Here is a 26,046-nt window from a genome sequence, read left to right on the forward strand (position 1 = left end):
GAAAGGTAGCTTTGTCAGAAGCAATAAGTGGCAGCTTAGGGACAGCGCGCGCTGCAAAGAGAGACAATACTGGCGCAGCAGAATGCGTTAACGGCGTAAACTAACAATTTATGTTAGGCGGCCTTGCATTAGTTGATCGGTTACTGGCATAGGCGTAGGAACAGGGGGCAGGGGGTAATGGTCCCTCACTTTCGAATGGGGGCCAGCAATGCTAACTGCCCCCCCCCCCCCCCACACACACACCTTTTGCTGACTTTTCACTTCTCACATTTCACGCTCGCTCGTAATAAAAAATGTTTTTGGATGCTTCTGAAATTTGCATGGGTGCCAACCAGTGGCGGATCCAAGGTGGGGTCACATGGGTCATGCCCCTTGGTGCCCGGGGGCACCACAGGCCTACCAGGGGCACCACCGACCTATCAAGGGCACCACAGACCTGACAGGGGCACCACCGGCCTGTCAGGAGCACCATCGGCCTAGCAAGAGCACCACTGGTCTGCCAGGGGCACCACAGACCTGTCAGGGGCACCACAGGTCTTCCAGGGGCACCAAAGGCCCTTCCAGGGGCACCACCGGCCTCGCAGGGACACCTTGGGCCTGTCAAGGCACCACGGACCTGTCAGGGGCACCTCAAGCTTGTCAGGGCCCAGGGGCACCACAGTCCTTTCAGGAGCACCACAAGCCTGTCAGGGGCACCAGAAGCCTAGAAGGGGCACCACAGGTCTGCCAGGGACACCACAGACCTTCCAGGGGCACCACAGGCTTGCCAGGGGCACCCACTGGCCTCGCAGGGGCACCTTGGAACTGTCAGGGGCATCACGTGCCTGTCGGGGACACTTCAGGCTTGTCAGGAGCACCACAGTCCTGTCAGGGCCCAGGGGCACCACGGCCTCGCAGGGGCACCACCGGCCTCGCAGAGGCACCATGGGCCTGTCGCTGGCACTTCAGGCTCGTGTAAGGAGCACCACAGTCCTTCCAGGGGCACCACAAACCTGCTAGGGGCACCTGCGGCCTAGCAGGGGCACCACAGGCCTGCCAGGGCAAAAACAAATAAATAAAAAATGAAAAAAGGGCACAACCAAAATTAAGTGGCCGAAATCAGTTGAGGTTTTAATTTTGGGTATAGGTAGGGACACTACTTCGATTCATGACCCTCCCCTTGGAGTTGTCCTGGGTCCGCTCCTGGTGCCAACGCGGCTACGGAGGCCAGGGGGACGCGTCCATGAGATTTTATTTCTGGACGGGAGTCTCCCCGAGATTTTGGTCGACTTTTTTCTTGTCACGTTTTTTTTTTAAACCAATTTGAGCATGCTTGCGAAAATAAAGTGGCCGAAATCCGAGGAGAAAATGGATTTTGGGGGTAGGTGAGGTTTTGTGCCTCTGGGAGCCTGCCCCCCCCCCCCCCACTTTCGAAAATGTTCCTACACCTATGTCCGTTGCCGTTTACCGCTTGTCGCTATCTTGCTTCGTTCTCGAGATCTCAGGGGGCGGTCATCCGCCCCCCCCCCCCGTCGGTACGAAGTTGGCGCAGACCCCCGTCGGTGCGCGTGTTAATGTCAGGCTCAGATAACATGCCATCCATAGTTCAAATGAATGAGGCCCAAAATCGGCAGGAGGCTTGGCTGGAGACTGGAGAGGATATCTGATTTTTCAGGACATCTCGCATGTGTTTGGAGGGAAACAGCATTCTGACAGGGTAACGAAAAAACGTTCATTCATGAAATATCGATGCCCCTCAGATCTTGCTGATACAGGTCATAAATATTTACTGCTGGGTAAAAAAAAAAAAAACAGAAATTGTGACGTGCTCGGCCGTCGTTACTCGACTGATGACATCACATGAGGGTACAGTCCGCTGACGCCACATCAGCGGTGCCGGCGGCGGTCTCGCTCGGGTCAGAAGCCGTCCGGCGGTGAGTCGGAGCCCAGGTAGCCGGCGGGCGGCCGCTCTGCCGGGCTGCGCAGCCCGAACGGCGGCCCGTGCAGCGTGCAGGTCAGGTCGGGCACGGCGGCGGCGGTGGTGGCCGCCCCCGCCGGCCCGCGTCAGGCGATCGCCGGCGGCGGCGGCGGCGACCAGCCCGTCAGCATCTCAGAGGGCAGCGCCGCCGGCCGGCGCGCCGGCTTCGAGGTGCTCTGACAGCGCAGCGCGAACCGCACCTCGCGCGCCATCTCGCCAAACAGCGACACCTGCCGGCCGGCGGCGGAACCAGTGGTTGGGGACCGGCCGGCTCTGGCACCACCGGGGTGGGCTCGGACTAGTGATGTCAATTACGGAAAATCTTGAAACCGATACCAAACCAAATACCAACAATAACCATGGAATAATACCGAAACCGAGCCAACTTGGTAAACTTAGCAAAAATACCAACTTTTTACCAAATTCACAGCCTCTTTTACGTAAGGGACGATTCACAATACCAACAAAACACCATATACATTAGCCTTGAAATACCAAATACCAAGTTGGTATCGGTTTGGTATCGGTATACCAAAAGTTGGTATTTGATTGACATCTCTAGCTCGGACACCGCGGCGCACCAGTCGGTGGCTGAACGAAAATAACATCTCCCTCTCCGTCATATTTTTATCCCTCGGCCATGAAATGGTCCCAATAAATAAAAATGACATAAACCAACTAAGATGTATATTGTATAGTTTCGACCAGGACCCAGGCTCTCCATGGCACGTTTCGTTTACGCATTGCCGTACTCACATGGTCTTCGTGCGCCAGCTTGCGCGACTTCCAGACGAACTCGCAGATGGCGATCATGCAGGCGGCGGCCATGCCGCAGAGCAGCACGACGAACACGCCTCCGACGTGGTCGAGGCCGAGCTCGTTGGCAGAGTTGGTGCCCGCCTTGGTGTCTTTCTGCTGCGACCGAACGGCGCGGCGTCAGAGGCCGCGGGCAGAGAACACAACCGATCGAGACGACGGGGAGGGGATGGGAGGACGGTGCAATGGAAAACTCCCATGATTCCCAGAATGAAATAATGGGAGGGATAGGTAGTTCATAAGTTCAATCATTGCTCAGTATCCTTTCCTACAGTTGCTTGTTGCATGATACCTGTGACATCCAGGCATATCGTGTCACACTACTCAGTTCGTATTTGCCAGCCAGAAAAAAAACATCGTCACCGATCGCAAGTTTTAATTAAAAAAAAAACATACTGTTGGATTCGATGTGACCTTTCGGTCCTGAAATTTATTGTAATATCATGTCTAAAAAAATCGCAGATGTATAGATCGACAACTGTGACTGCCAAACTGGTGTTTATCGATAGTCAGCGGAACGTTGAAAAAGGCAGTTATCTAATAACGCCTTGATATTCGCCCTTTAACTGCGTTGTTTTGTTACCTACCATCGAAAAAAATTGTAAATATAAGAAAATCTCAGCAAAGCAACCGTATCCTTATCCTCGATTAGTGCTATGTGTCTTTGCGATATCGTCTCCGCAATTGGATCCTCGTTCTCAGCAACCTCAATAGCTCATTGGCCGAGATAACAAAATTGCCTGTCATATCGATCCTAGCTGGGGAGGAGCAGTAGCGTTACCAAAGCTAGTGGATATCTTTACGGTCTGCTGAGTACAGTCCAGATGATTCGTTACAAACGTATCACCGGCATTTCTCACGAGAAGATCCTTATGGAGACAAGCAGCTTCAAAAGCGACTAAGGTAATAAACGGCCCACATATATCACCCAAAACCAGGGCACAAAACCAAAATATCTGGCTTGCTGAAAACAGCCGCTGGCAAGCGTCAGGACAGTAAATTGCTGAATATGATTGACAATAGTTTCTCTTGCGAACTGCATCTGCCGCGGCCATAGCTCACCTTACATTTGCCGCCTCCCTTTTCCTTCCACCACCTCGTCTTCAGAAGGTGTAAGGTGCCGTTCTCCTGCAGTATCAGTATCGCCGTGCTGATTGTTGATGTGTACGGCGAACCTAGAAAACAGGAACGCAGAGGCTGGTCAATTTAATGAAACGACATCGATCAGCGTAATTGCTGCATAAAAAATGAATCATTTTAAACGTATCACAAACAACACATTATATCTCCTTGTCATGCGATATCTTTCTTCCCTCTCAGATTCACTGGCATCGCTTGAACTCAATCCGCCACCATGAGCGCTCACCGTAGGGCGGGGGCGCTCACCGGACTGCTCACCGGGTCGCTCACCGGCCGACAGGGACGATCACGGAGCGGCAGGGACGCTCACCGGAAGACCATGGGTACTCACCGGGCGACCATAAGTTACTCACCGGGCGGCAGGGACGCTCATCTGCCGACAGAGGTGCTCACCGAGACCATGGGTGCTCACCGGGAGACCACAGTTACTCACCGGGAGACCATGATTACTCACCGGGCGGCAGGGCGATGCCGTAGCTCTTGGTGTCCAGCAGGCCGCCGACCTGTTGTAGGTCGCAGTTCCTCTCCACCACGTACTCGAGCTGAGGCGACTCCATCAGGTAGGCGTAGCGCTCGTTCTTGACCCGTTCCACGCCCTCGGCGCCGCTGTTGACGAATACTGACGGCCGGGCCGACTGCATGAACGACCACATGCGCTGGTACGAGGCGATCTTTGAGTCCCTGGAGATGTAGTTCAGTGTGGTCAGTGGAGTAGGAAGTGCGAGGCGATACCGGATTGTGCAATGTGCAGTCTGAAAATGACACGGGCGCTGGATGACAGTCGTGAACCGCAAGCGGCAGCACCGATATAAATCGCGGAAGCTTTTCTTTGAAGCACAAGATGGTCACATTGTAATCCTTCGATGAATATGTCAAATCACACATTTGGAAGCAGTGCTATGGGTGTTTTTGCCGTACATTTATTTTTATGTAAAATAAAATGAGTTTTTTCACTAAATGGATTTCATCAATAACATACCGGAAGAAGTTTTTCGTGGAACCAGTGGCTAGAGCCCCATACTTGATATCAGTCTGTTTGGCCAAGTCTTCAGCGCTTTCAATAGGAGAGACCATTCTCTCAACCGTCAGAAACGCAGCCAGGTTAGCAGTGTACGATGATATCTGTGAAAAATTATTGTGTTCAGTTTTTTTTTACCGGTCGACAAAGTCGGCGATCGACATACGCTACACACGAGTCTATCATAAATGTATAACATGCAGTCTATGCCGTGATTATACGACACCAGTCGCATTTAAAATAAATAATTGCATGCAAAGATTCCTGCATTTCAATTATTACGGTTCTGTTCGGATCATACATATTTACAGTCTCTCTTTAAAGTTCCGCGCGACAGTACGGCGGTGCCATCAAACCCGACCGAGAGAGTGCTGCTAAGTTTGAGGTCACCGAACCACTTGATCTGAAGGGTGGAGGAGGCCGTCGGGGAGAAAGGGAAGAGTGAGAGACTTGAACCGATTTCAGCCGTTGGCTCACCGATAGTTACTTCCCTCTGCATCGATGCTTTCAAGTTTCAAGAGAGACTGTACGGCACGCATATTTACCCAGCGTATGTAGGTAATATATTTCTCACCATGATTAGCGTGAAGAACCACCACATACCAGCCACCATACGGGTAGATATCGCTCTGTAAGCAGGAAGTGGAGCATCTCGTTATCTTTTTTCGGATCCATTTATAACACAGTGCAAACGTCGTTCAGCTGGTAAAAAGGGAACTAACTACTTCATGTGAATATACATTTTTATCTTTCCAGTAAAATTAGGAAGGGCACTCGGATGTTATCTGCTTTTGAAATAAAACATAAAACACATCTGATTTTTGATCAATTAGAAAGTAATCATTAAATGAATCGTCAGAACATCGGGTTTCCTCTAGGCGAAACATGTGACATAGCATTAGAGACCAACGACTCGACCACAATGTTCGTGCACGGCTCATCGGTATGAGTTCGTCGGGGGCCTAGCACCACGCTGATTGGATTACAAGCAATTATTTTAAAAAGTCGAGCGTTTGTTTGTTTTATTTCGCAATATATAAGAAAATTTTAGTTTGGGAAGAATATTTTGTTGGAAGCGAAATGTTGCGTCAAAGTTTTTCTGAAAGTTTTGTCACTCCAAGGAAACACACGAGCAATTAGGATGAACAATTTCCCTTTCAAGCTGGTCTGAACGTGCTGTTCAACTTCAACTTCATACGTACCCATTAATTGAAAAGTTCTTTAAGCTAACTTTTACAAAAAGAATAATTAGTGTTCGCTTGCTCACTTAGGCGCGATGTCGGATCCCTGCTGCATCAGCGAGCCGATGGTGAACCAGAGGGAGTTGAGCAGGCTGAACTGGTTCTCCAGCACGTCCGGGTCCTCCCGGCACGGGTGAGGGTTATCCCACTCGTATGGACTGAACCTGCGGTGCGGGGGTGGGGGTGGCTGACTGAACCTGCGGTACCGGGGTGGGGGTGGCTGACTGAACGTGCGGTACGGGGTGGTGGCGACTGACGGAACGTGCAGGCAAGGGTGCGGGCTGCCCCAATAGTACGGACTGAGCCTGCCGATCCGATGGACAGGACGGTGACAAGGATGCGGGGAGGATGAACGGCAGACCAGAGGGGAATGCTGGTGGGTTTTGAGAAAAGCACTGTGACTATCTGAACCTGAATCCCCAGAAGTACTCTCCACAGAAGTCCAACGAATCACCTGAAGTGGTAGCTGCATAAAAGAGGCACTTATTGCTACTGACATCCATCTTGGATAAGGATGAGTCCAGCGCAGATTATATCGGTTATGTGCAGTTACGCAGTTTTTTATAAGTGCCGTTACCTAGCACCTGAAGTTACCACACTGCACAGCTGGCCTTACCTGGCCAGGATGAAGAGCAGCACGGAGACGCCCAGGTAGGCGGTGGCCATGTACAGCCACACTTCCAGGGAGAGCGGCGCCAGAAACGAAAACAGCTGCACCGCAGACATCAGTCACATAGTGGAGAGGAGCGCTCAGAGTCAGAACTCGAAGAAAATGGAGCAAATAGAGCCAAATAGCACTGACCGAGTGTTGTTCCCGGTACCATGATTTTCCAATAACCAATCATAGGTCATTACATTTCAAGAGGTCCATGGAATACGATAATATATATTGTTATAATAGGTATGTATATACAAAAAAGTACCCGTGACGAAGTAAGCGAACCTACGTCTTTATACGCTAGAAATTCACAAGGGATACACGGGACAGAATAATAAAAGCGCTTACCGGTGGAGGCTCGTTGGTTGGCTTCTTGTACAAAATGCCGATACCTGGGAGAAGATAGTAAGTAATGCACCTGTAACCTGGCCATTAGCCACAAGGCATGCTAAGTAGGATTTCCTTTCATGAAAAAATTCGCCATGTATTTTTAATTAATGTCTATAGTTTATTATTTGTGAACAATAATCAAAAGTACGTTTTGAGTGCATGGAAAAGTACTAAAAATGTGCACACATGAAAACATCCTTTTGCCTTTTTATAATTATATATCCCTAGAACGCCTAGGGGGGGGGGGGTTGTATCAACCCCCCCCCCCTGAGGTTTTTTCGAAGTGCACGCTAAACGGCTTGTCGTAGCGGGCTGAAATTTTCAATACCCTCTGGGGCAACCTTTGCGCATCTTTTGCCGAAAAAAATTGATCGGGTCATGTCAGGTCACGGAGTTATGACGTCATAAGAGGTACAGCCTCCGGCCGGATTTTCACAAACTGAGTGCCAACGCCCGAGGTTTCCTGCCGGTGGTACGGACATCGGTTGATGGATCGTGATGAAACTTCCCATGCATGTTGGGGCAAGTATTGGCTATCATATGGTATAAGAAATTTGACCGGGTCAGGTCAGGTCACGGAGCTATGACGTCACAAGAGGAACAGCGTCCGGTACTATTTTTGAAAAGCGCCCGAACCACTATTTTGCTAATTCTTGTCACCTCAATGGGAATATGCAGCAATATTAGCTTCTATAGGGAGCAAATGGACCTCCCAAATCCAAAAATACAATCAGATTTCAAAAATTTAAATTTTGATTTTTCGAATTTCTGCCGCCGACTGTGACCTTGCCGACTTCCGGCGCTCCCAACGCGCCATTTTTAGAGCTAGGGAAACGAAATACATACCAAACGATAGAGAATTGATCAAGGAACACGATAGTGAAGGTTTCAAGTCGATATCTATCTCCCACCGTTTTGCCGCAATCGCCGCCGAAAGTTGAAAAAGTCTATTTTTCCGAAAATTTGACATTTGACCGGTCAAAAGTAGGTCAAATGTTGACCTAGGACCAAAAAATATACCACCAATCGCGAGATCTCGTTGAGAGCAATCCGTTGGTTTTTTCCGCTAAGCTCTACGACCTTCCGTTTCGAAACGCCAGGGGGGTCGTAACACCCCCCCCCCCCTGGTCGTTCGTGTTATGAGAAATGGCCCGGTCGTGCGAGGGATATAATTGCCTTTTTATGTATGAAATATCATATAACGGGAACAATGTCGTGTTTTTACACATGCTATAAACTATAATACACGGTGACTATAAATGTATATAAATACTATAATATTGCTATATATGTATATTATATAAATACAATAATAAAGGTTAGCTGTAAGGTAAGTTTGGCAATGATACAACAAGTTTACATAACCATCGTCCATCGCAGTCTGGAACAACTTAACTACATTTAGGTATGACAGCCACACAAAACAAGAACAAGTTCTGCGGCTCACCAAGTGTCATCCACGGCATGCTGAAGTCCAGCACCTGCTCCCTCTCGTATGTGATTGAAAGGTCCGTTATGGCCAGGTCAGCTTTCTGCGGCACCAGAGAAAATAAGAATTACTGCTGATAAATCCAATACGCACTCACCACAATAGACTTAGAAGGCAACTGATTTTGTCATGGATATTCGGAGCGCGTGAATCTCTCTTTACATCTGTATTCACTGGAGTATGTAACCCTCGTTTCTGTCAGTGACCTACACTGTCCGCTGTGACCGCTCTTATTTTCGTCTCCCTCTTCCAGCGCCCACTCGGCCCTCCCATTGGCGCTCGCGCGCGCTACCGACCAATTAGCGGGAGGCGGTCGGCGGCGGCAGGCGCAAATTGGCAGAAATTTGGTCCGGAATCGGATGAGCAGCTAATGGCACGCTTGGTCTGACCTCGGCCGCCCGGTCTAGCGGCGCCTAGGGAGTGCGGACTGGGGGCTGTCTCTGACTAACGATATCACGGTGGGATGGTTTTCGTTCTGAGGACAGGATAGACGACAGAGACTGAAGGAGGGAAGACTGGAGTCACATAGTTTGGAAGTAAAGAGGCAGATTATTGCGAGATATTAAATGGCCCACCTTCTTATGGGCTGTGCTGACTGCTGTTTGCTAATCGCAGCGATTTCCTGCACAACATGAAACAGCGTTTGTTATGTTTAAGAGCCGTTATGGCACGCTAAAAGAGGGCGTTAAGTCATGATTGTCAAAAGTGTCTTCATTCCTTATTGATGGGAGCATTTATGCTGCTAAATCGACGATTTGGTATTCAGTCGTGGATTGCCGCCGAGATATATTGGACATTTTGTGGGCCTCGGTTTAATTGATGAGTACTTAGGGAAAGTGCCGCCGGGTATCTGAAAAGGAAGAAAAACTTGTACAATTTTAGCCAAAAGCAGGCGTCTTAGTACGTATTGCATTCTTATGTGGTCTCCATCTGACTTTGCATTGGTTATGCTTATTTTAACGAGAGATAAAACTGCTGACCAAGTAACAATACCTATATTTAACACTGTTTCGAAAAGAGTTTTATCTTTTATGCGATCTCGATGGTGTAGCGCTTACTACGTGCCTTATGTTTAATATCAATGATATTAATAAATTCAATAATAGTCAGTTATGCAGGTAATGCAATGCTCCAAACTTTAGAAAGCAGTAAACCTGTTCAAACAGCCTACATTGTCAGCAAAGCTCAAGTTTTATCCATTGTTCAGGTCCAAAGCACCACCCGTTCCGTGCAGATGGTGTTCTGACCTGTTCCAGCAGGGCCTTGACCATGCCGCTGGCCTTGCCGGTCACGGGGTCGATGCCCCCGTAGCTGCCGCCCTCCACCAGGTCAAACTCGACGCTGAAGTTGCGCAGCCGGGCGATCTCGTTCACCAGGTCGACACAGAAGCCCTCGAAGCGGGCGTTGCCAGTGAGCGTCGGGTCGGATTCGTTCACCATCATCACATACGGCTCGTTCTGCGAAACAGACACGCCACGCAGCGTTACAGGCGTCTACAAACCACGTGATCGACACAGCTCGCCAGCCCGAGCTTTACGCGCCGTTTGAGATTCATTTCAGCGCCCATGCCATCGGCTGGCCAACGCGAAACGCCCGGCTTCCTCTCCTAGCAACTCTGATTGAGGCCATCAACCACAATCCGCCACACGATTGCTGAGCGTTGACTGAAGCCCATAGCCTCCTCGGTGCGCTCCGCTGCCCCGTTCTAGTCCCACCGACCACACTCACCAGAGCCATGATGACTTTGAGCGTCTTATTCCAGAGGCTGTGCTCGATCTCGCGTATCTTCTCTCCGTAGCTGCGTGTGTAGTTGGCGCCGGATGCGAGCGTCCAGTAGCCGACCTTCTTCAGCCCGTCCTGGAGCAGCTCCACAATGTCAAGTGTGAACTCGGTCCGGAAACCCTCGCGGTCGAACTCGATCGTGCCGGTGAGTCCGCCCGTGCGCACCTGCAGACGGAAGACATGGAGATGTGATTGGGTCAGTGTCGGTTGATTTGGGAGATTTCGACCAGGAGGCATTGCTATTCCACGGGTTCATGTCAGAGAGGTATTTAGTTATACAGTGATCAAATAAACGAGACGTGCATCTGCCACATCCAATCACACGGGTTGGCCATTCACGTACTAATCAATTTAGCAGTCAAAAACGAGTCCTCCTGGGTCGTTTTGTCCCGGCTACATCAGTATGCGCGTGACGGGGTCGGCGGCCGGCACGCGTCGCTTCTCGTACGTCGCTGCCGTCGCCCCGCCCCGCCCCGCCCCGCCCCGCCGGTCGCGTCCGTTCCGGCCGGTGTGCCGTCGCGCCCCCTTCCCGGCCTGCATATTCATCGGGCGCCTTTTGGCCGTGTCGTTTGGCCGCGTGCCATTGTATTCCTTTTCTTTACGACATCGTCTGCAGCGCGGTGATGGAGACCGGAGGTAAAACACCCGGCCGAGACGTCAAATGTCCGACGGCGCCCGCCCGCCCCACCGGCTGATCTATAGGAGACCCATGGGCGGAGCTGGACGGTGACAATAGACCGGGTGATACGTGCGGAACCGCGCACCGCCGGGCTTACGATTAGGATAAATCGTAACAGAATATGGATGGAGCAGCTCTGCGGGGAGAAGTGAGCGGCGTCTCGTAAGCCCACTTTTCCCGATGGGTGAGGTTTGGGCGAGCCGATCCTTTGATCCAGCCTGATCAATAGACTTAGGTTGCCATAATTTACGTGATCGAAACTTGAGCCGCATTTCGCTACCCACTGTTATGCTATTTGGGGTAAACGACGACATTACAGGGCCTCGGGTGGCTGACAGTAAATGGAACTGGCAAAGAGGTGGACAAAGTGGTAAATATGTGACATAAATATACCTACCATATACCTACCATAAATGCACCATGTTCATTGTTTGCATCTGCAGATGCACTAGCCATTGTTTTAAGCACATCTTATCTCCTCCTCCTCTGCATAGCGGGGCGATGCATATTGCTTCAATATTCAACATATTTCCTTTGACCTTTAATTTCTGCTTGTCAACAGAGAAGTTAGCTACTTTGACAAATAAACTAAAACTGACAGCATCAAAGCATTTCAGAAACAGGGTCGCGACATAAACTTGAGGACAATAGGCTTTGATAGTGCAGCGAAGTTGACGCGTTGAGTCAGAGCCGCGGAAACAATATAGCACCGACAGGAGGCGGCGGAAACTGCGCCAAAACTTGGGCGAGCATCCTGCCCGCGCGACGGAAAAACGATCAACATCATTCGCAACTTACACCAAACAGAAAAATCTTGTTTGTTCAACACACAACTGGTCATAAAAAAACCTAGCGACGTTTTGACCGAATCTTTTTCTCGTGACACAGTAACTGCTCAAAGGAGCAGCCTTGTGAAGGATAACAAATCAATTGATATGATGATGGAAGACAACAAACATTATCTAAATAAAAAGCGACATTTTTATTCAACATCGATGCTTGACTATTTTCAGCTAGCTTTGTCAGGACTCCATAGTTTAGCCTATACAGTGGGCGGAAGCTTCAGCGATTTTGTCCGCCTGCCCGGGCCGCTGTCCCACTCTATGTCGGGTCATTTGATTATCTAGTCTAGTCTCGCTCTGCCAATTTCGTGACACGGAATTTCCATAAACGACTAATCCCACGGTGCGAAATGGATTGATTTGGAAGCTGGAACCACAAAATTACGTGATGTCGCGCGAAATAGGCTCTTGCCAGAAAGTGGCCTTCCTTTGTACACCTAACGGATTCACACAAAATAAAACACAAGCACCGACGAAAATCAGGTACCGCAAGAGCAGCGTATGATAACATTATTGTAGCGTTATGGGCATGGGCTACCTAGCCTATTGCTTAATTTTTTTTCAAATGGAAGCTTGCTGCAAGATGGCATCATGACCATCCGCGAACAAAAAAGAAACACTTAGCCCAGCGTTATATGAAGAAATTCCTGGTGATTTTACGGTCCCATCAAGGCTCGCTGGGAGAAGACGGTCCCCATGGAGTGATGAATTGACCGACATCCGTTGCCCGGCCCTCACGGCTGGCTTCAGTCCGACCCGGGCCTAACGCGCGCAGCCCGGCCTCGGACAGCTGGATTACTGGCTAGTCTGAAATATCCGGGCCATTTTGAGCAGCTCAGAGATAAAGGGCGCCATGTATTGTATTTTGGATGAATAAGACATACCGTGGAAGTGTATTTTTAAATTTGCTTGAGAGACGATGGGGCCCGCTAAACGATAAAAATCCACAACACGTTTGCAATAAAAGATGATGAGTGTTGACTATATACCCACATGCATCTCGTTCACTGCTAGGAAGATACGTCAGCTACATAAACAATTTGGTACTTACATTACAACGTTTGCTCTGTCTCACTCTCTCCCTTCTCCTCAAATTCCCCGGTTAGTTTGGTTTTTGGCACTTAAACCATGTTAGCGTTACATAACAACCATTACAACCATAACAACCATTCGGTTGTCAGCTGCCTGTCTGCTGAGGATTTGCTTTATCTGAATCACGTCTTAAATCAATGACGAGCCTGAGTTTGGGTGTTTTCCGGACCGATCCGGAATTGATCCGGGCCGATCCGGGGTCGATTCGGACCGATCTGGGGTCGGGCCGGTTCGGCCGGCGATATCGCGCGTTCCGGCGTCAGCTGATGACCCTGATGGTGTCGGGATTGTCATCAGGCGGCGCTGATGACGCTCAGCTCTCGGCGGCCCGCTGTGGTCGGCCTCCCGGCCCGGGCGGCAGCGCTCAGACGCAGCCGGTGGTCGGCCTCCCGGCTGGGCGGCAGCTCCCGGCGGCCCGCTGTGGCCAGCCTCCCGGCCCGGGCGGCAGCGCTCAGACGCAGCCGGTGGCCGGCCGGGGACGGCCCCTCCGCCGGCAGCTGCGGCCGCGACCGATCGTAATTACTACAGCCTTACGTCCCACTGCTCCTCATTTGGCACCGAGATGGCTCCAAAACCAAGACAGACTGACGTTGATCCATTGCAGTGCGGCTGGTCTGAGCTGTCTTATTTCCCAGCTGGGACCCGCTCTAGCGCTGTTACAGTCGTCAAAACCGTCTGCTTTCTCTTTGCGACAGCCAGCCCCTCACCAGCCCGGCTGCTCCAATCACCCGGTTTTCACGGGGTCGGTGGCACGCCGCGCCGCGGGACTGCTAACCAGCTCAATCGTCTCGCCGCGCTGCGTGTGGGACGCACGGGAAATGCAATCTGCGGCGGAGGGACGGAAATTTGCCGACAGACCGGCGGAGGGCACGGGGCCGGAGTTATCCAACAAGGGCAAAAACCAATCATCCAAATTCCAAAAGCAATAGAAACTGAATGGGTGACGCATTAACTATGGAGGCTTCGCGTCGCTATATTGTGCTACTCTTTTTATTTGATGAAGGTTGATCTAAGATCAGTATCGTTTTTTATTTGCATTGAATAAATCGTATGAAATATCTATCTATGGTAACTTAATATGTACCGGTCCTCTTTTATAAAAAATCATGCAGGCAGACAGGTGCACATTCACTGACCAGTTTGATGAAGTTGACCAGTGAGTTGCCCTCGGCCCAGCTGTTCTCCGCCTGGCAGCTCAGCGGACGCACCGTCAGCTTCTCGTTAAAGGCGTGTAGGGCGTGCGCAAACACCCGAACGGCGTCATACATCAGAGCCGTCTCCGTCTGAAAGAACGGCAGGATATTGAGATGCATCGCTACATAGCTCATATCAATTACGTTACTAAATACGTAAATCACATTTCCTGCTATTGAGGCATTTCAGCCATGAAAAGCGCAGTCTTTCTAACTTTATAGCACTTTTTGCTAATACTTTTCGAATGTCTACTTTAGCTATGGTTGGTATCGTTACCAAGTACTCACCAAAATGCTGGATAGGTTCAAGTGGCTGCCACTAAATATTGGCGGTGGGGGCTGAAACAAAGACGACACTTGTCACGAAATGATTATTATTTACAAATAAATAGCTAGGTATCAGCAGCCAGCTGTTAACAAGTTTTTTTGCTCGTATAGTTTATTAGAATCCTATCGGATAGGCAGCGAAGTTTTCGCATTTTAAGGTATTTTCAACTTCTCCTGTGGGGCTAGTGAGCAGCAGGTCTCTTAGTTTGTCCAACACGTTCGCTGGTGCAGGGAGTGTAGTGGGTCGGCCACAAGCCCCTGCTCCGTCCCCAGGTCGGTGGCCGATCAGATGTCATACCAACCCCCCCCCGGTCGCTGGCCGGTCAGATGTCTCACCTGGCCGCCGGGTCGCTGGCCAGTCAGATGTCTTACCTCACTGATCGGTCAGATATCTTACCTCACTGATCGGTCAGATGTCTTACCTCACTGGTCGGTCAGATGTCTTACCTTACCTCGGTCTCTGATCGGTCAGATGTCTCACCTGGCCGCCGGGTCGCTGGCCGGTCAGATGTTTTACCTAACCGCGGTCTCTGGTCGGTCAGATGTTTCACCTGGCCGCCGGGTCGCTGGTCGGTCAGATGTCTCACCTGGCCGCCGGGTCGCTGGCCAGTCAGATGTCTTACCTCACTGATCGGTCAGATGTCTTACCTAACCCCGGTCGCTGGTCGGTCAGATGTCTCACCTGGCCGCCGGGTCGCTGGCCGGTCGGCAGCAGGGTCGGCCACCCGTTGTGCGCGGGCAGGGGGTCCTGCAGCCAGTCCTGGAGCAGGTCGGAGGCCACAGCCTGCGCCGGGTCCACCAGCCGCAGGGCCGTGATGTTGGTGCCCAGGTGGCGGAATGCCTCCAGGTCAACACTGTGCACGTCCTGTAGAACGGCAATTCGACGGGGGGACCATGTATGTGCAGAGTCAGACGTCTCCGACAGAACGTGTTTGAGATAGGGATTGTGTATGATCAGCACTGTACAGTGTACACACTTACACAGTATCCTCGTCTCATGTAGCAAAGCTAACTTCCCAAGCTATAACTGCGCTCGAATTGACTGTGATTGATCACAATATGACGTCGAGCGTGGCGGTAGCGCAGAATGAATAGGGCCACCGTCTCTGAGGTGGTGACTTGTGCCGCCGGTCTCTCCTTTTGCCCGCTTCGTCTCTCTATCCGGCCGGGCGGCAGTGGCGACACAGGGCATTAGCGTCATCAATCTCGGGACAGGGTGGCGGCGCCGACAGGGGTCGGGCAGGGGCGGCGGCGCGGCCACCGGCGTCGGACCGCCGCGCTGCCGCTCCTGCCGCCGCTGCCGGCGCCGGGTCGCCATGGTGACGTCAGAACAAATGGTCGGTCGCCAGCAGAGACACGAACGATGGAACAGATGAGAACACGTGCGCGTGGTGCGGCGATGGTGCTGGTGTCGGGTAGGTGGTGTCCGCACTGATGCTTATTGGAAAGGCAGACGGCTGAGATGCCTTTTAGCATTATCACTAAGGGGAATATGAGCAGATACAATGCGTGGTGGATGACAAAACTGAAAACACCAGACGACCACACCACTCCATCAGCAGAACTCTGGGGCGACCGAACACTTGCCGCCATTGAACTTAATCATTGTCAGTGAAAGTAAACCGTGTAAAATGGCAATCACTCCAAAAACGCCGTGTAAACAGCCGTTTACATGCCTCAGTGCAGAAGTAATCGAACACGCCGTCCCATTCCTCGCCATAACACTACCCACGCAGAAAGGATGAACTACTGCTTACCAAAGTGTCGCTCAAACTACTGCCCGAGTCCCACAGGAAGAGATTGTTGAATCGCCCACATCTCACCAGCGAGGTGATGAGGTAGCTGAAGTACTGGTTCATCATGCCGATCTCCAGCGCCTGGTCCAGGATCGGACGCAACACCAGCAGCCGGCAGTCGAGCACGATCCGCGTGTTGCCGCTCTTCTTGATCCTCTTGAGCAGCGGCCTGGAGCGCAGCCAGAAAAGTTGTCGTGCCGCGCCGGAGGGGACGGAGCGAAGACACTCGATCAGCGTAACTTCGGCACTGTCGAGCACCACTGCCCCCCCCCCCGGCCCTCCCAGCGCGCGCGGCGCTCTGGCACAGAGACACGAGTCCGACAAGTCTCGGTAGCGTTACTATGGAGATCATGTAGGCTTCACTGGGGAAACTTGACAGTAAGTTAGCTGGCAATTAGGCTTAAACATAGCAATTAGTATGGGTTATTGTAAAAAGTGTTGACAAAACAAATGGGTGGGATATTACTCTTTTGTATCGGACCGAGAACCATTTATGCTGATGGGGTAAAAAAAAAATACAACGTGTCGGTGATGGGACTACAATTGTTTATTCTTGCTGACATCCTAATACAGAGAGCGATAATGCACTGCTGCCAGCCACACAGCATGGCCCCGGCCCTGGGGAGGTTGTCCACGCCCACGCAAGACGGATTATCGCAATACACTGGGCTGTCCTGGCCGGGTGCGCGGGAGGCAAAAAACTGATCCATATGCATGAATCGAGGCGGTCCTGTATCGGTAATTAAGTTATTGCGTCAGTAATCCTAATGCTGCACATTTTCGCTTACAGTCTGTTGTTTTAGGACTATCTTAGAAAGCATCGTTATATTTATCGAGCTGTTAGTATGTAAGGACGGCTGCACGTAGCACTCACGCCTGCGGCTACCATCGTTTGGCATTGGCATCGTTTGGCAAGATGAGAATGCGCTCAATCGTGCATCGTCACATGGATCGAGTCATGGCTCATCACATCGTTCTGCGATATGACACGCCGATGAGTGGAGGGCAACGGCGTGGTCCCGTGTCTTTCGTCGGTTAATGATATCCGATCCCACAGTTGTTCTGTGGTTGCCTTATCGACCTGTGATAGCTTTTGCTTGCATGCTCGTAACAACGGTCATGTTGGACATCGTGACAGACATGTCTAATGTTTAGGAGTTTCTTACAATGCTGTGGTGTCAGGTGACGCGCTGTCTTCTGAGGGGTTTATCTGTTAGGTATGTGTCCAACATTCTCTGGCAAAGTAAGCAATAATGTGGTCAATGCACTTGTGCCTTCACACGATCTGTAGGTAAAAATTCTCTCAACAGCTTGTATAGTGCTGTATACTGCTGCGCCAATAGCCATAGATGTGAATGTACCATGCAGTAGCGCAGCCCTCAGCACCCCTCAGTACCCCTCGCCAGCCCTCGTCAGCCCTCAGCAGCCCTCAGCAGCCCTCAGCACCCCTCGCCAGCCCTCAGCAGCCCTCAGCACCCCTCAGCAGCCCTCAGCACCCCTCGCAGCCCTCGCCAGCCCTCAGCAGCCCTCAGCACCCCTCGCCAGCCCTCAGCACCCCTCGCAGCCCTCGCCAGCCCTCAGCAGCCCTCAGCACCCCTCAGCATCCCTCGCCAGCCCTCAGCACCCCTCGCCAGCCCTTAGCAGCCCTCAGCACCCCTCAGCACCCCTCGCCAGCCCTCAGCAGCCCTCAGCAGCCCTCAGCAGCCCTCAGCAGCCCTCAGCAGCCCTCGCCAGCCCTCAGCCGGTCGGCGTCGCGCCGTCCAGTCCCAGGGGCGTACCCCGCTGAGCGCGGTGGCGCCGCCGCTCATCTCCGGTGCTCGTTGAGCGATGGCCGCGGCGCCGGAACAGACGCCGTCTCGCACCGCCGGCAACTGTATCAGGGGCTGGAGCCGGCGACTGTATCAGGGGCAGACCGGAGCCGGAGACTTGTATCAGGGGTGCACGGCTCGCGTTGCCGGCTGTATCAGGGGCGCATGGCTTGGATCACCAGCTGTATCAGAGGACATAGCTCGTGCCGCCGGCGACTGTATCAGGGGCCGGAGCCGGCGACTGTTTCAGGGGCCGGCGACTGTATCAGGGGACAGAGTCAGCAATTACGAGTATAGCAGAGAACGCAGCCGGAGCCAACAACATCAGTGTATCTGCAGGGGCCGGCACCGGCGACTGGATCAGGGACGCCAGCCCGCACCGCCGACTGTGCAGGGGACACAGCTCGCACCGCCAGCTGTATTGGGGGGAGGGGCATAGCCCGAGCTGCCGCGCCACCTGCATCGGCGGGGGGGGGAGGGGGAGAGACGCAAAGTTCGGACCGCCCGATAGACGCAGACAAAGTGGCGTATGAGGTTATCCCTTATAGCCACTTTTAAAAATGAAAAATAAATACCAAATTGACGTTAGTTTGGTTAACGTTTACGGTAGCTTCGTTAGCTACACGTATTAGCAGTACAGCTATTCCATTAACCTATCAACGACATTTGTCATTTCATACTGCAGCCACTCATCTCTTTGTCCGTGAACTATAATAAACGACAAAGCTATCTCCATTTAGCAGCTATGCTCGGAGCTTCAATTGTTGCTGAATCGGAGGCAACATTTTCGTCAAGAGATGACAAATGTTTCGCTGATCTCATAAATACAAAGTGGTGACGCTGCCACTCTATTATAAACGGCGGACTTTTCAGGTCAAGTGGTGCTGACAGAATATGATATCGTAAGCACCAGAAACTGTTTCTGTTACACTACAGGAGCATGAAGCTATACGAACTCAGTGCCCATTTTTGCCCCTGATCGTATATGATCCAAGCGCCTATACCGAGAATTGTTGACATGAAAAAGAATCTAAGGAACCCAGCCAAATTTGTTGGTGTAGGTCAAAGGGCTAGTTCAAGTTCAGGGTAGATGATGGATTAGATTATCCCATATTTAACATTATTGGATTCCAAGAGTAAACGCGCAAAAGTTATCGAATACTTCGTTCTAGGATCTACATACCTAAGCGATCGAATGCTGGATTAGGTAAGGAGTTAGCTATATGTGCACCTATTTTTACAAGAGTGCAAAAATTCCACTTTTCACTTTTCTCCTCCCAGAGGAAAAGCTGATTATTAGTCCCTAGACCAGCCCGATAGGAAAACCTAAAGTAGGAGGCATGGATCAGGTAGGTACCTTATTGAAAATACCGGAGGAGTAGAAGAGTGGGGAAATGTCGCTAATTCTAACGGATCGAACCACCAATGTAGCAGACGTGACTTGATTATAATTGCATTTTTAAACTGCAACGATTTCGCTTCTACGTTCCTGAAAATTGTAACAGCGTTCAGGAGCGAAGAAACGGACCGTACCGATCAATGGTAGGTATCAAATGCCTATCTCAATCATGTTACAAAAAGTAGTTGTGATTATTCACTCTTCAAAATAACTACAAAATAACTTCAAAATAACTACAAAGTAAATCACTCTGCCTAACGAGTGTCATTTATTACATTGGTTGAAGACCAAAAGCTGTTTGGACAGTAGCAATCGCGTGGAGAAGTCCCCGGTCCCTGGAGGACAAGCGTCAAGCATGGCAGGCCAATTACTAGTGTTTCTCGTCTTGATTCGTATCTCGCCCCTAGCTTTGCTTTGTTCGAGGATAGCCTATTAGCTTCTTCTATCATTCCCCATCCTCTCTCTCTCTCTCTCTCTCTCTCTCTCTCTCTCTCTCTCTCTCTCTCTCTCTCTCTCTCTCTCTCTCTCCCTCTCTCTCCCTCCTCCCCCTCTCTCTCCTTCTCTCCCCCCTCACCGGTAGTCGGTGGAGTCGGCCGGCAGCTGCCGCAGTGTGATCTTGAACTCGGAGGAGGAGGGCGCCTTCAGCACCTCCTGCAGCCGCACCAAGCCGTCGATGTCCTCGTAGATGACCGTGAACGTCTTCCAGTTCCAGTAGCGGATCAGGGATTCGTACGCCTGGAAAGGAATACTGACAAGTTAGTGACGTCACTGGTAGAGCGAGCGAAGTGTATAGTGGTATTATGCATCACCGGGATAAAACATGGGCCGTGAGGAATGAAAGGTATTAGTGGGGCACACGGCATGAAGGACTTGTGGCATGGAAATGCGTTTTAGTGTCATGGGAGAGGTACTTAGCGGTGTGGAAATAATACAATTATATGACTGCCTTAGAAAAATCGTCAAGCAAAAGAGCTAGGTAGTTACTTGGATGCACTTTTATGGGATCAATGCGCTTAGGTGATATATTTCTAAAATCAATAATGGCTTTGAAGATGTTATTTAGTGCCACAGCCAGATCCAGCGCTAGCTAGACCTGAGTTACGGAAAGTCAGATCTGGCCAACACCTTTCAAATCATTAATAAACCGGTTAATGGAGCGTTAAGGTCGCATTGGGTCCGTAGCTTTCCCAAGATAAATGACATCACAGAAGATTTGGCGAGGAGGCAAAACGGACAGTCGGTCTCTGACCTCTGTCTGAACGGATGAAGGCTGAGGAGTGAGGAGCCAAGATGATAATTCATCATATACCGGGAAGATTGAGGCATGATATCCGACACGGACTAAGCTGACACTGATGATGTGAAAATGTGCGCGTACAGCTGTGAACCGTGAACCCCTGATGCCATATCATAGAAATAGAAAGAAATGAGCTAAATGGCATACGAATAGTATACCTAGCTCACAACTGATCTGGGTACAAATATATAGTCACGGACCTTCTTCGCATACCATTCTGCAATTGACTAGGTTATGATGTTTCAAGTCAGTTAAACCAACAAGTGATGGTCTGATAACAAGTAGTATCTGCTGGCACGATATTGCAGGCGTGCCTTCATACCCCGCCCCGTACCTTGCTGAGTGAGGCAGGGTGCGGATGGACGTTGACCGAGTAGTCGTCCCGCTTGAGCCGGTAGTCCCAGCGTGTCTCGATGTGCGGCATCTCCATGGCGTCGCAGATGCTCTGCACGTGCGCTGATGTGGAGGCGGTCTGCGGCCCGAATATGGCCGCCACGCCCTGCTCCATCAGAGCGCACACTGCCGAACGGAGGCAGGTGGACTAGTCAGTGGCGTGAAGTAGAAACGAAGCTGTGCTCGGAGTGCTGTGAGATAGAGAAATACAAATACGCCGATCGTGGTGTGTTTTTGCTCTGGTCATGGCAAATACCTGTATGACCGAAGATTGAGGGACCAGAATCTGGACCCATAGGTAAGATAAAATGAACCGGCATTTTATCCCAGCACTTGTCGTTATCGGAGCAGTTAATATTTAAAACGACCACCAGCGTCAGGCGTAAGTGTCCCACTGTTGTCGGTTCGAGATGAAGTCTGGCTTAGAACTCGGCTGTGCCAGACCAAGGGTCACGATTCACTTGGCATGCAGCAGCTGGTGACTGGCGTAACAGATGGCTCCGCTCTGGCTGAGTGGATGGCAGTTCCTTTGACGGTCGGCCGTAGGAGGCCATATAGACCAGCTCGGCCATTTGTGAGTGTCATGCCGCCGCTAAGTAAACTCAAACGGGAAACGGGCATTCATACAGCTTTCGACTGAATAATCCCCTTACGGAAAAAAGTTATGTGTGGACATAAATACTGAGCTGCAAGAAGTTCATCGAGAGATCTGCAGGAATCATGAAAGCGGAAAACTATAAAATGCGTTTTATTTTTTATAAGTAATGTGCCAGCGTATGATGGGTGATGCTTACATTTTTTCTTTACAAATTTTATTTCTCAGAAATACATAATGAATAAGAAACGCAAAAGATGGGCGAACTATTGACTTCCCTCAGGCGCCATATTGTGCTTATCTCGTAAGCAAAGTGCAGAGAGCTATCACATGTCCCCACGTCCACCAGCCAGTTCCTTCCACTTCCATAAAGTGCGCCATGCTACCACTCTTCCCCATTCCACTCTCATCAGGCCCCGGCCCCGCTCGTATTCCATGGCCAGTGTGTGCTGACCGGTCCCGGCAGGCAGACACCACTCGGCCGTCGTGACTGGGCTGCGCGCGGGCAACACAGGGGGGGGGGGGCGTGGGAGAGTATCGCCACACCAGACACCACGGCCGGCGCGCCTCACCAGCGCCACTGCCTGATGTGATGGGACGATTCCCCATTAATCTGCCTGACATGGCGCAGCGACCAGCGCGGCGGTCGTGGCGCAGTGGCGCCATATGGCGCGGGCCGCTGCACGGGCCATGTATTTACCAGTGGCATACGAGTGGTGATGTGCGTATGGTAATTGTATGATGTGTAATTGTATGAAGTATGGATGAATGTTGGCATGTTTTCGTCGTTGGGCTGTATAGCTTGTTTGTTCCTAACTGACAAACTGCGATGGCTCATTAATCTATTTCTGTTGCAATGTTAGCATTGCCTGTGACTTTGCTTCCTCCCTTCTGTTCCTGATCCCTGCCCCTCCGCTCCTGATCCCTGTCCCTGGCCATCCGTTCCTGGTCTCTGCATCTCCTCTCCATCCTTGATCTCCCTGATCATCCCTGGTCACCGTTCCGTCCCTTATCCCTGCCCCTCCCCTCCGTCCTATCGACACTGCGGAAATGAGCGGCGCACCGAGAGACGCTCGGTCGGCGCCCCTGCCGTCGGGGCGTCGGCGCCCACCGGCAGGGGGTCATCTCGGGGCGCCCCACACACAGGCCGGCCACAGAGCGGCGCCACATACGTGTCAGGTGGGATGGAGATGAACGGTGAGCAGACGGCGCCGCGGATATCGCTGGCAGTGATGGATGATGTCAATATTGTCGGTCAGTCAATGTAAGGAGTGCAATAACTGGCGTAAATGACTATAAACATAGGTACGGAGATTAAAGATCCGAAATGTTATTACGAAATATTGTTTGGTGACTGTGTTTGTAATGTATCGTTGGTATATTGCATAATTCTTAGGTGTTGTATCACTGTCAACCGTGGAAGCCGAATGGCTACCCATTTACGCTGGAGTACGAAAAACATCATCTCACGTATATTGCATAAGTAGCCTCATTTAGTTTAAATTGTTATGCAAATGACCTTTCACAGTTCATTGAACTGCGAACTATTACCACTTACCAGAATATAATAATTTGCATCAATAATTGGCGTCAGTTACTTCCAACTTACATCTACCTATTTATTCTTACATCTTACATCTACCTACATCTACCTATTTATTATACATCTACCTTCAGAGTTCATTTTGATCATGTCACATTCATAGCATCAGCTGTGCAGAGAGCGATGCCCATATGAAGGTAAGTATGAGGCAGCCTAGCGGGCTGAAATGGGACTGTCACTATGTCGAACAAGCGTTGGAAGCCGTGAATATATTCAACTCTCCTCTCCCTCTCCCAACAAGCTTCGAAATGCGAATCCTACTCACTAAAACAGCCAAGACAAACGCGTCGAGACTGTCATGTTTTTATGAACGCACTTGTGCTCGCTGCTGCTAGGTCTCACCTCGTTTGGACGCCTGGAAGCTGTCCAGTAGCGGTATCCTCTGAATGCTGGCCACCAGCCGGACATTGGGCAGTACCGTGGGATCGGCATTCACCCGATCCACGGCGTAACGAAAGGCGGCGGCCTGGCGAGCGCTGCCAGAGTCGAACAGACCCACTGCGGATGAAACAGGCTGTGTCAGACAAACTGCGGAGAGGACAAGCTGTGTCAGACCTACTGCGGACAGGACACAGGAACTGTTAGACAAACTACGGACATGATAGGGTGTCAGACAAGCTGCGAAAAGGACAGGATGTCAGACAAACTGAGGACAGGACAGGAAATGTCAGACAAACTGCGACCTCGCACATGGGAACTGTCAGTGTCACACCCACTGTGGACAGGACAGGCAGTGTGAGATTCACTGCGAACAGGACAGGGAAGTGTCAGACAAAGTGCGATCAGGACAGGCAGTGTGAGACTTACGAGTTCTTAGAAGAGAACGGACATTGTCAGATAAACTGTGAACCGGAAAAGTATAATTATACAAAATGCGCAAAGGGCAGGCCGTGGACGAAGCACAAGTATAGAGGTATTGACGAAGTGTCGTTGCTAATCTTCCTCAGGTAAATAATTGTAATTCGTGTGCGTTTCGTGCTACACTGAGGTAAAAAGATAGAAATCAAATATTTCGGCTTTATTAAGTTGTCTTGTTTGATTTTTGACAATTTTTGACCTCAGTGTAGCCAGAAACGAATACGAATTACAAATAAAGGGGTTGTAAATGGTGCGTTTTGTTTTACCTTTTGGGTAGCATTCTGACATCAACCTAAAATGTTCTCTCGGACGCCATTGAACTCTATCAGAAGCAACGAGAGCACTTGAGAGAAATAATGTGGCGATCACGATATTTTCTCAGAAGACATCATTCAGAAACTGACAGGGTAGTGGCAGCCGTATATCTTAAACTGGACAATGTCCATTCTAACAGGAAATCAGCCCGAAATCTCGCACAGATTGATACTGTACTTCACAGCGATGAAAGCTCTTTTAGTTGATGAACGGCAAATGACAGAATTTGGCTCTCGTTACAGTCCCGTAGGACATCCATATTTCGTCTGGTAGCAAAAGTAAAAATGAGTTCGTTATTGGAACCTTATGCCAAGAGTTTTCTGGTCCCATTAGTGTTTTACTTGCATAGGCCTTTTGTATCTAAGCACATTGAATCAAAAAGCAATCGCCGATTTCCATGCAACTACAGCTTTTTATGTAGGTAAGGCAGGTTGGTATCGGTCGTACAAATTTTCTGATTTGGTGTCAGGCGTCAGCTAAAAAATGAATCGTAGAGATTATCAAATAATGTCTATAACTCATGGTCGGTATTCTGGTAGTGCAGAAAATGCCAATTTTCCCCCTGAATTTCTTCCTTGTCAGATAAAATCCGCTAGTTTTATTGCATTCATAAACCCTCCTTTCCGCTTTTCTACAATGTCGACTAATATGAATTCCTTTATGAATTCTGAAAGGCATTCATCGAATCTTTTCGCGAGCATTTCTTCCTGACCATATCAGAGAGACGTGGAGAGCGGACACGCTTTTGATGTCGCCGACTCTCTCCCCGGGGCGAAATCTTGACAAAGTGACAGCCTCCTGGTCCCAGCGGTGTAGGACGCTGATGGCGGAGGCGGCGGCGGAGCGGCGGCGGCGGCGGCGGTGGCGGCGGCAGTGGTGGAGGGTGGCTGTCTCATCCACCGGCCCATCCCGGGGCGGGCGCCGGTACAGAACGGGTCGGCCGGTGGATGATCAATCACCAACTCAGCGGCCCGTCGCTGGTCCACCGTTAACTGTGGCCAGTCGAGCGTGGCGGTCGACCCCCTGCCGCGCTACTCTGGCCAATTTTCTCCGCCAAATTAGCGACCCGATAGCTGGGCCGAGAGACTGTCGCCGAACGCGCTGACGTTCGCAGCAGAAATTAGAGGTATGTGATACAATTTAGAAGAGCTTTGTGATAGGGATCCGTGTTTATTTATTTATTTATTTATTTATTTACTTCGTAGTGGCCGTCCCCTATCTATGACCGAAGTCAAAGAGGCTATTCTTGGCACTGAGTCAATAAAAGATGGTGATGAAGTGGGTAAAAGAACATCATGCTATGACATAAAAAATGCTTAAAAATCACGATAAAAGCGCACAACACAATGCACATACAT

At 50.6% G+C, this 26,046-nt stretch overlaps 1 protein-coding gene across 1 annotated transcript in view; it reads right to left on the reverse strand.

Moving 5' to 3' along the window:
• Positions 1 to 1,508: 1,508 nt before the first annotated feature.
• The window catches only part of LOC122391390 (glutamate receptor ionotropic, kainate 2-like), a 31,940-nt gene continuing 7,402 nt past the window's right edge, over positions 1,509 to 26,046 (reverse strand). The window contains exons 2-19 of the mRNA XM_043385222.1: positions 23,858 to 24,013; positions 21,259 to 21,443; positions 20,202 to 20,362; positions 16,448 to 16,589; positions 15,350 to 15,489; positions 14,241 to 14,427; positions 10,438 to 10,656; positions 9,957 to 10,166; positions 8,668 to 8,752; positions 7,179 to 7,222; positions 6,789 to 6,883; positions 6,199 to 6,336; positions 5,506 to 5,560; positions 4,893 to 5,035; positions 4,368 to 4,594; positions 3,836 to 3,948; positions 2,714 to 2,869; positions 1,509 to 2,187 (exon numbers count right to left, since the gene is read on the reverse strand). Coding sequence (XP_043241157.1) covers positions 2,044 to 2,187; positions 2,714 to 2,869; positions 3,836 to 3,948; positions 4,368 to 4,594; positions 4,893 to 5,035; positions 5,506 to 5,560; positions 6,199 to 6,336; positions 6,789 to 6,883; positions 7,179 to 7,222; positions 8,668 to 8,752; positions 9,957 to 10,166; positions 10,438 to 10,656; positions 14,241 to 14,427; positions 15,350 to 15,489; positions 16,448 to 16,589; positions 20,202 to 20,362; positions 21,259 to 21,443; positions 23,858 to 24,013 — 2,600 coding nt within the window. The 3' untranslated portion in view covers positions 1,509 to 2,043. The remainder of the gene's footprint in view (positions 2,188 to 2,713; positions 2,870 to 3,835; positions 3,949 to 4,367; positions 4,595 to 4,892; positions 5,036 to 5,505; positions 5,561 to 6,198; positions 6,337 to 6,788; positions 6,884 to 7,178; positions 7,223 to 8,667; positions 8,753 to 9,956; positions 10,167 to 10,437; positions 10,657 to 14,240; positions 14,428 to 15,349; positions 15,490 to 16,447; positions 16,590 to 20,201; positions 20,363 to 21,258; positions 21,444 to 23,857; positions 24,014 to 26,046) is intronic.

This window comes from Amphibalanus amphitrite, unplaced genomic scaffold (assembly GCF_019059575.1).
Source record: "Amphibalanus amphitrite isolate SeventyFive unplaced genomic scaffold, NRLGWU_Aamphi_draft 000435F_arrow, whole genome shotgun sequence".
In the NCBI taxonomy this organism is placed as follows: Eukaryota; Metazoa; Arthropoda; class Thecostraca; order Balanomorpha; family Balanidae; genus Amphibalanus; species Amphibalanus amphitrite.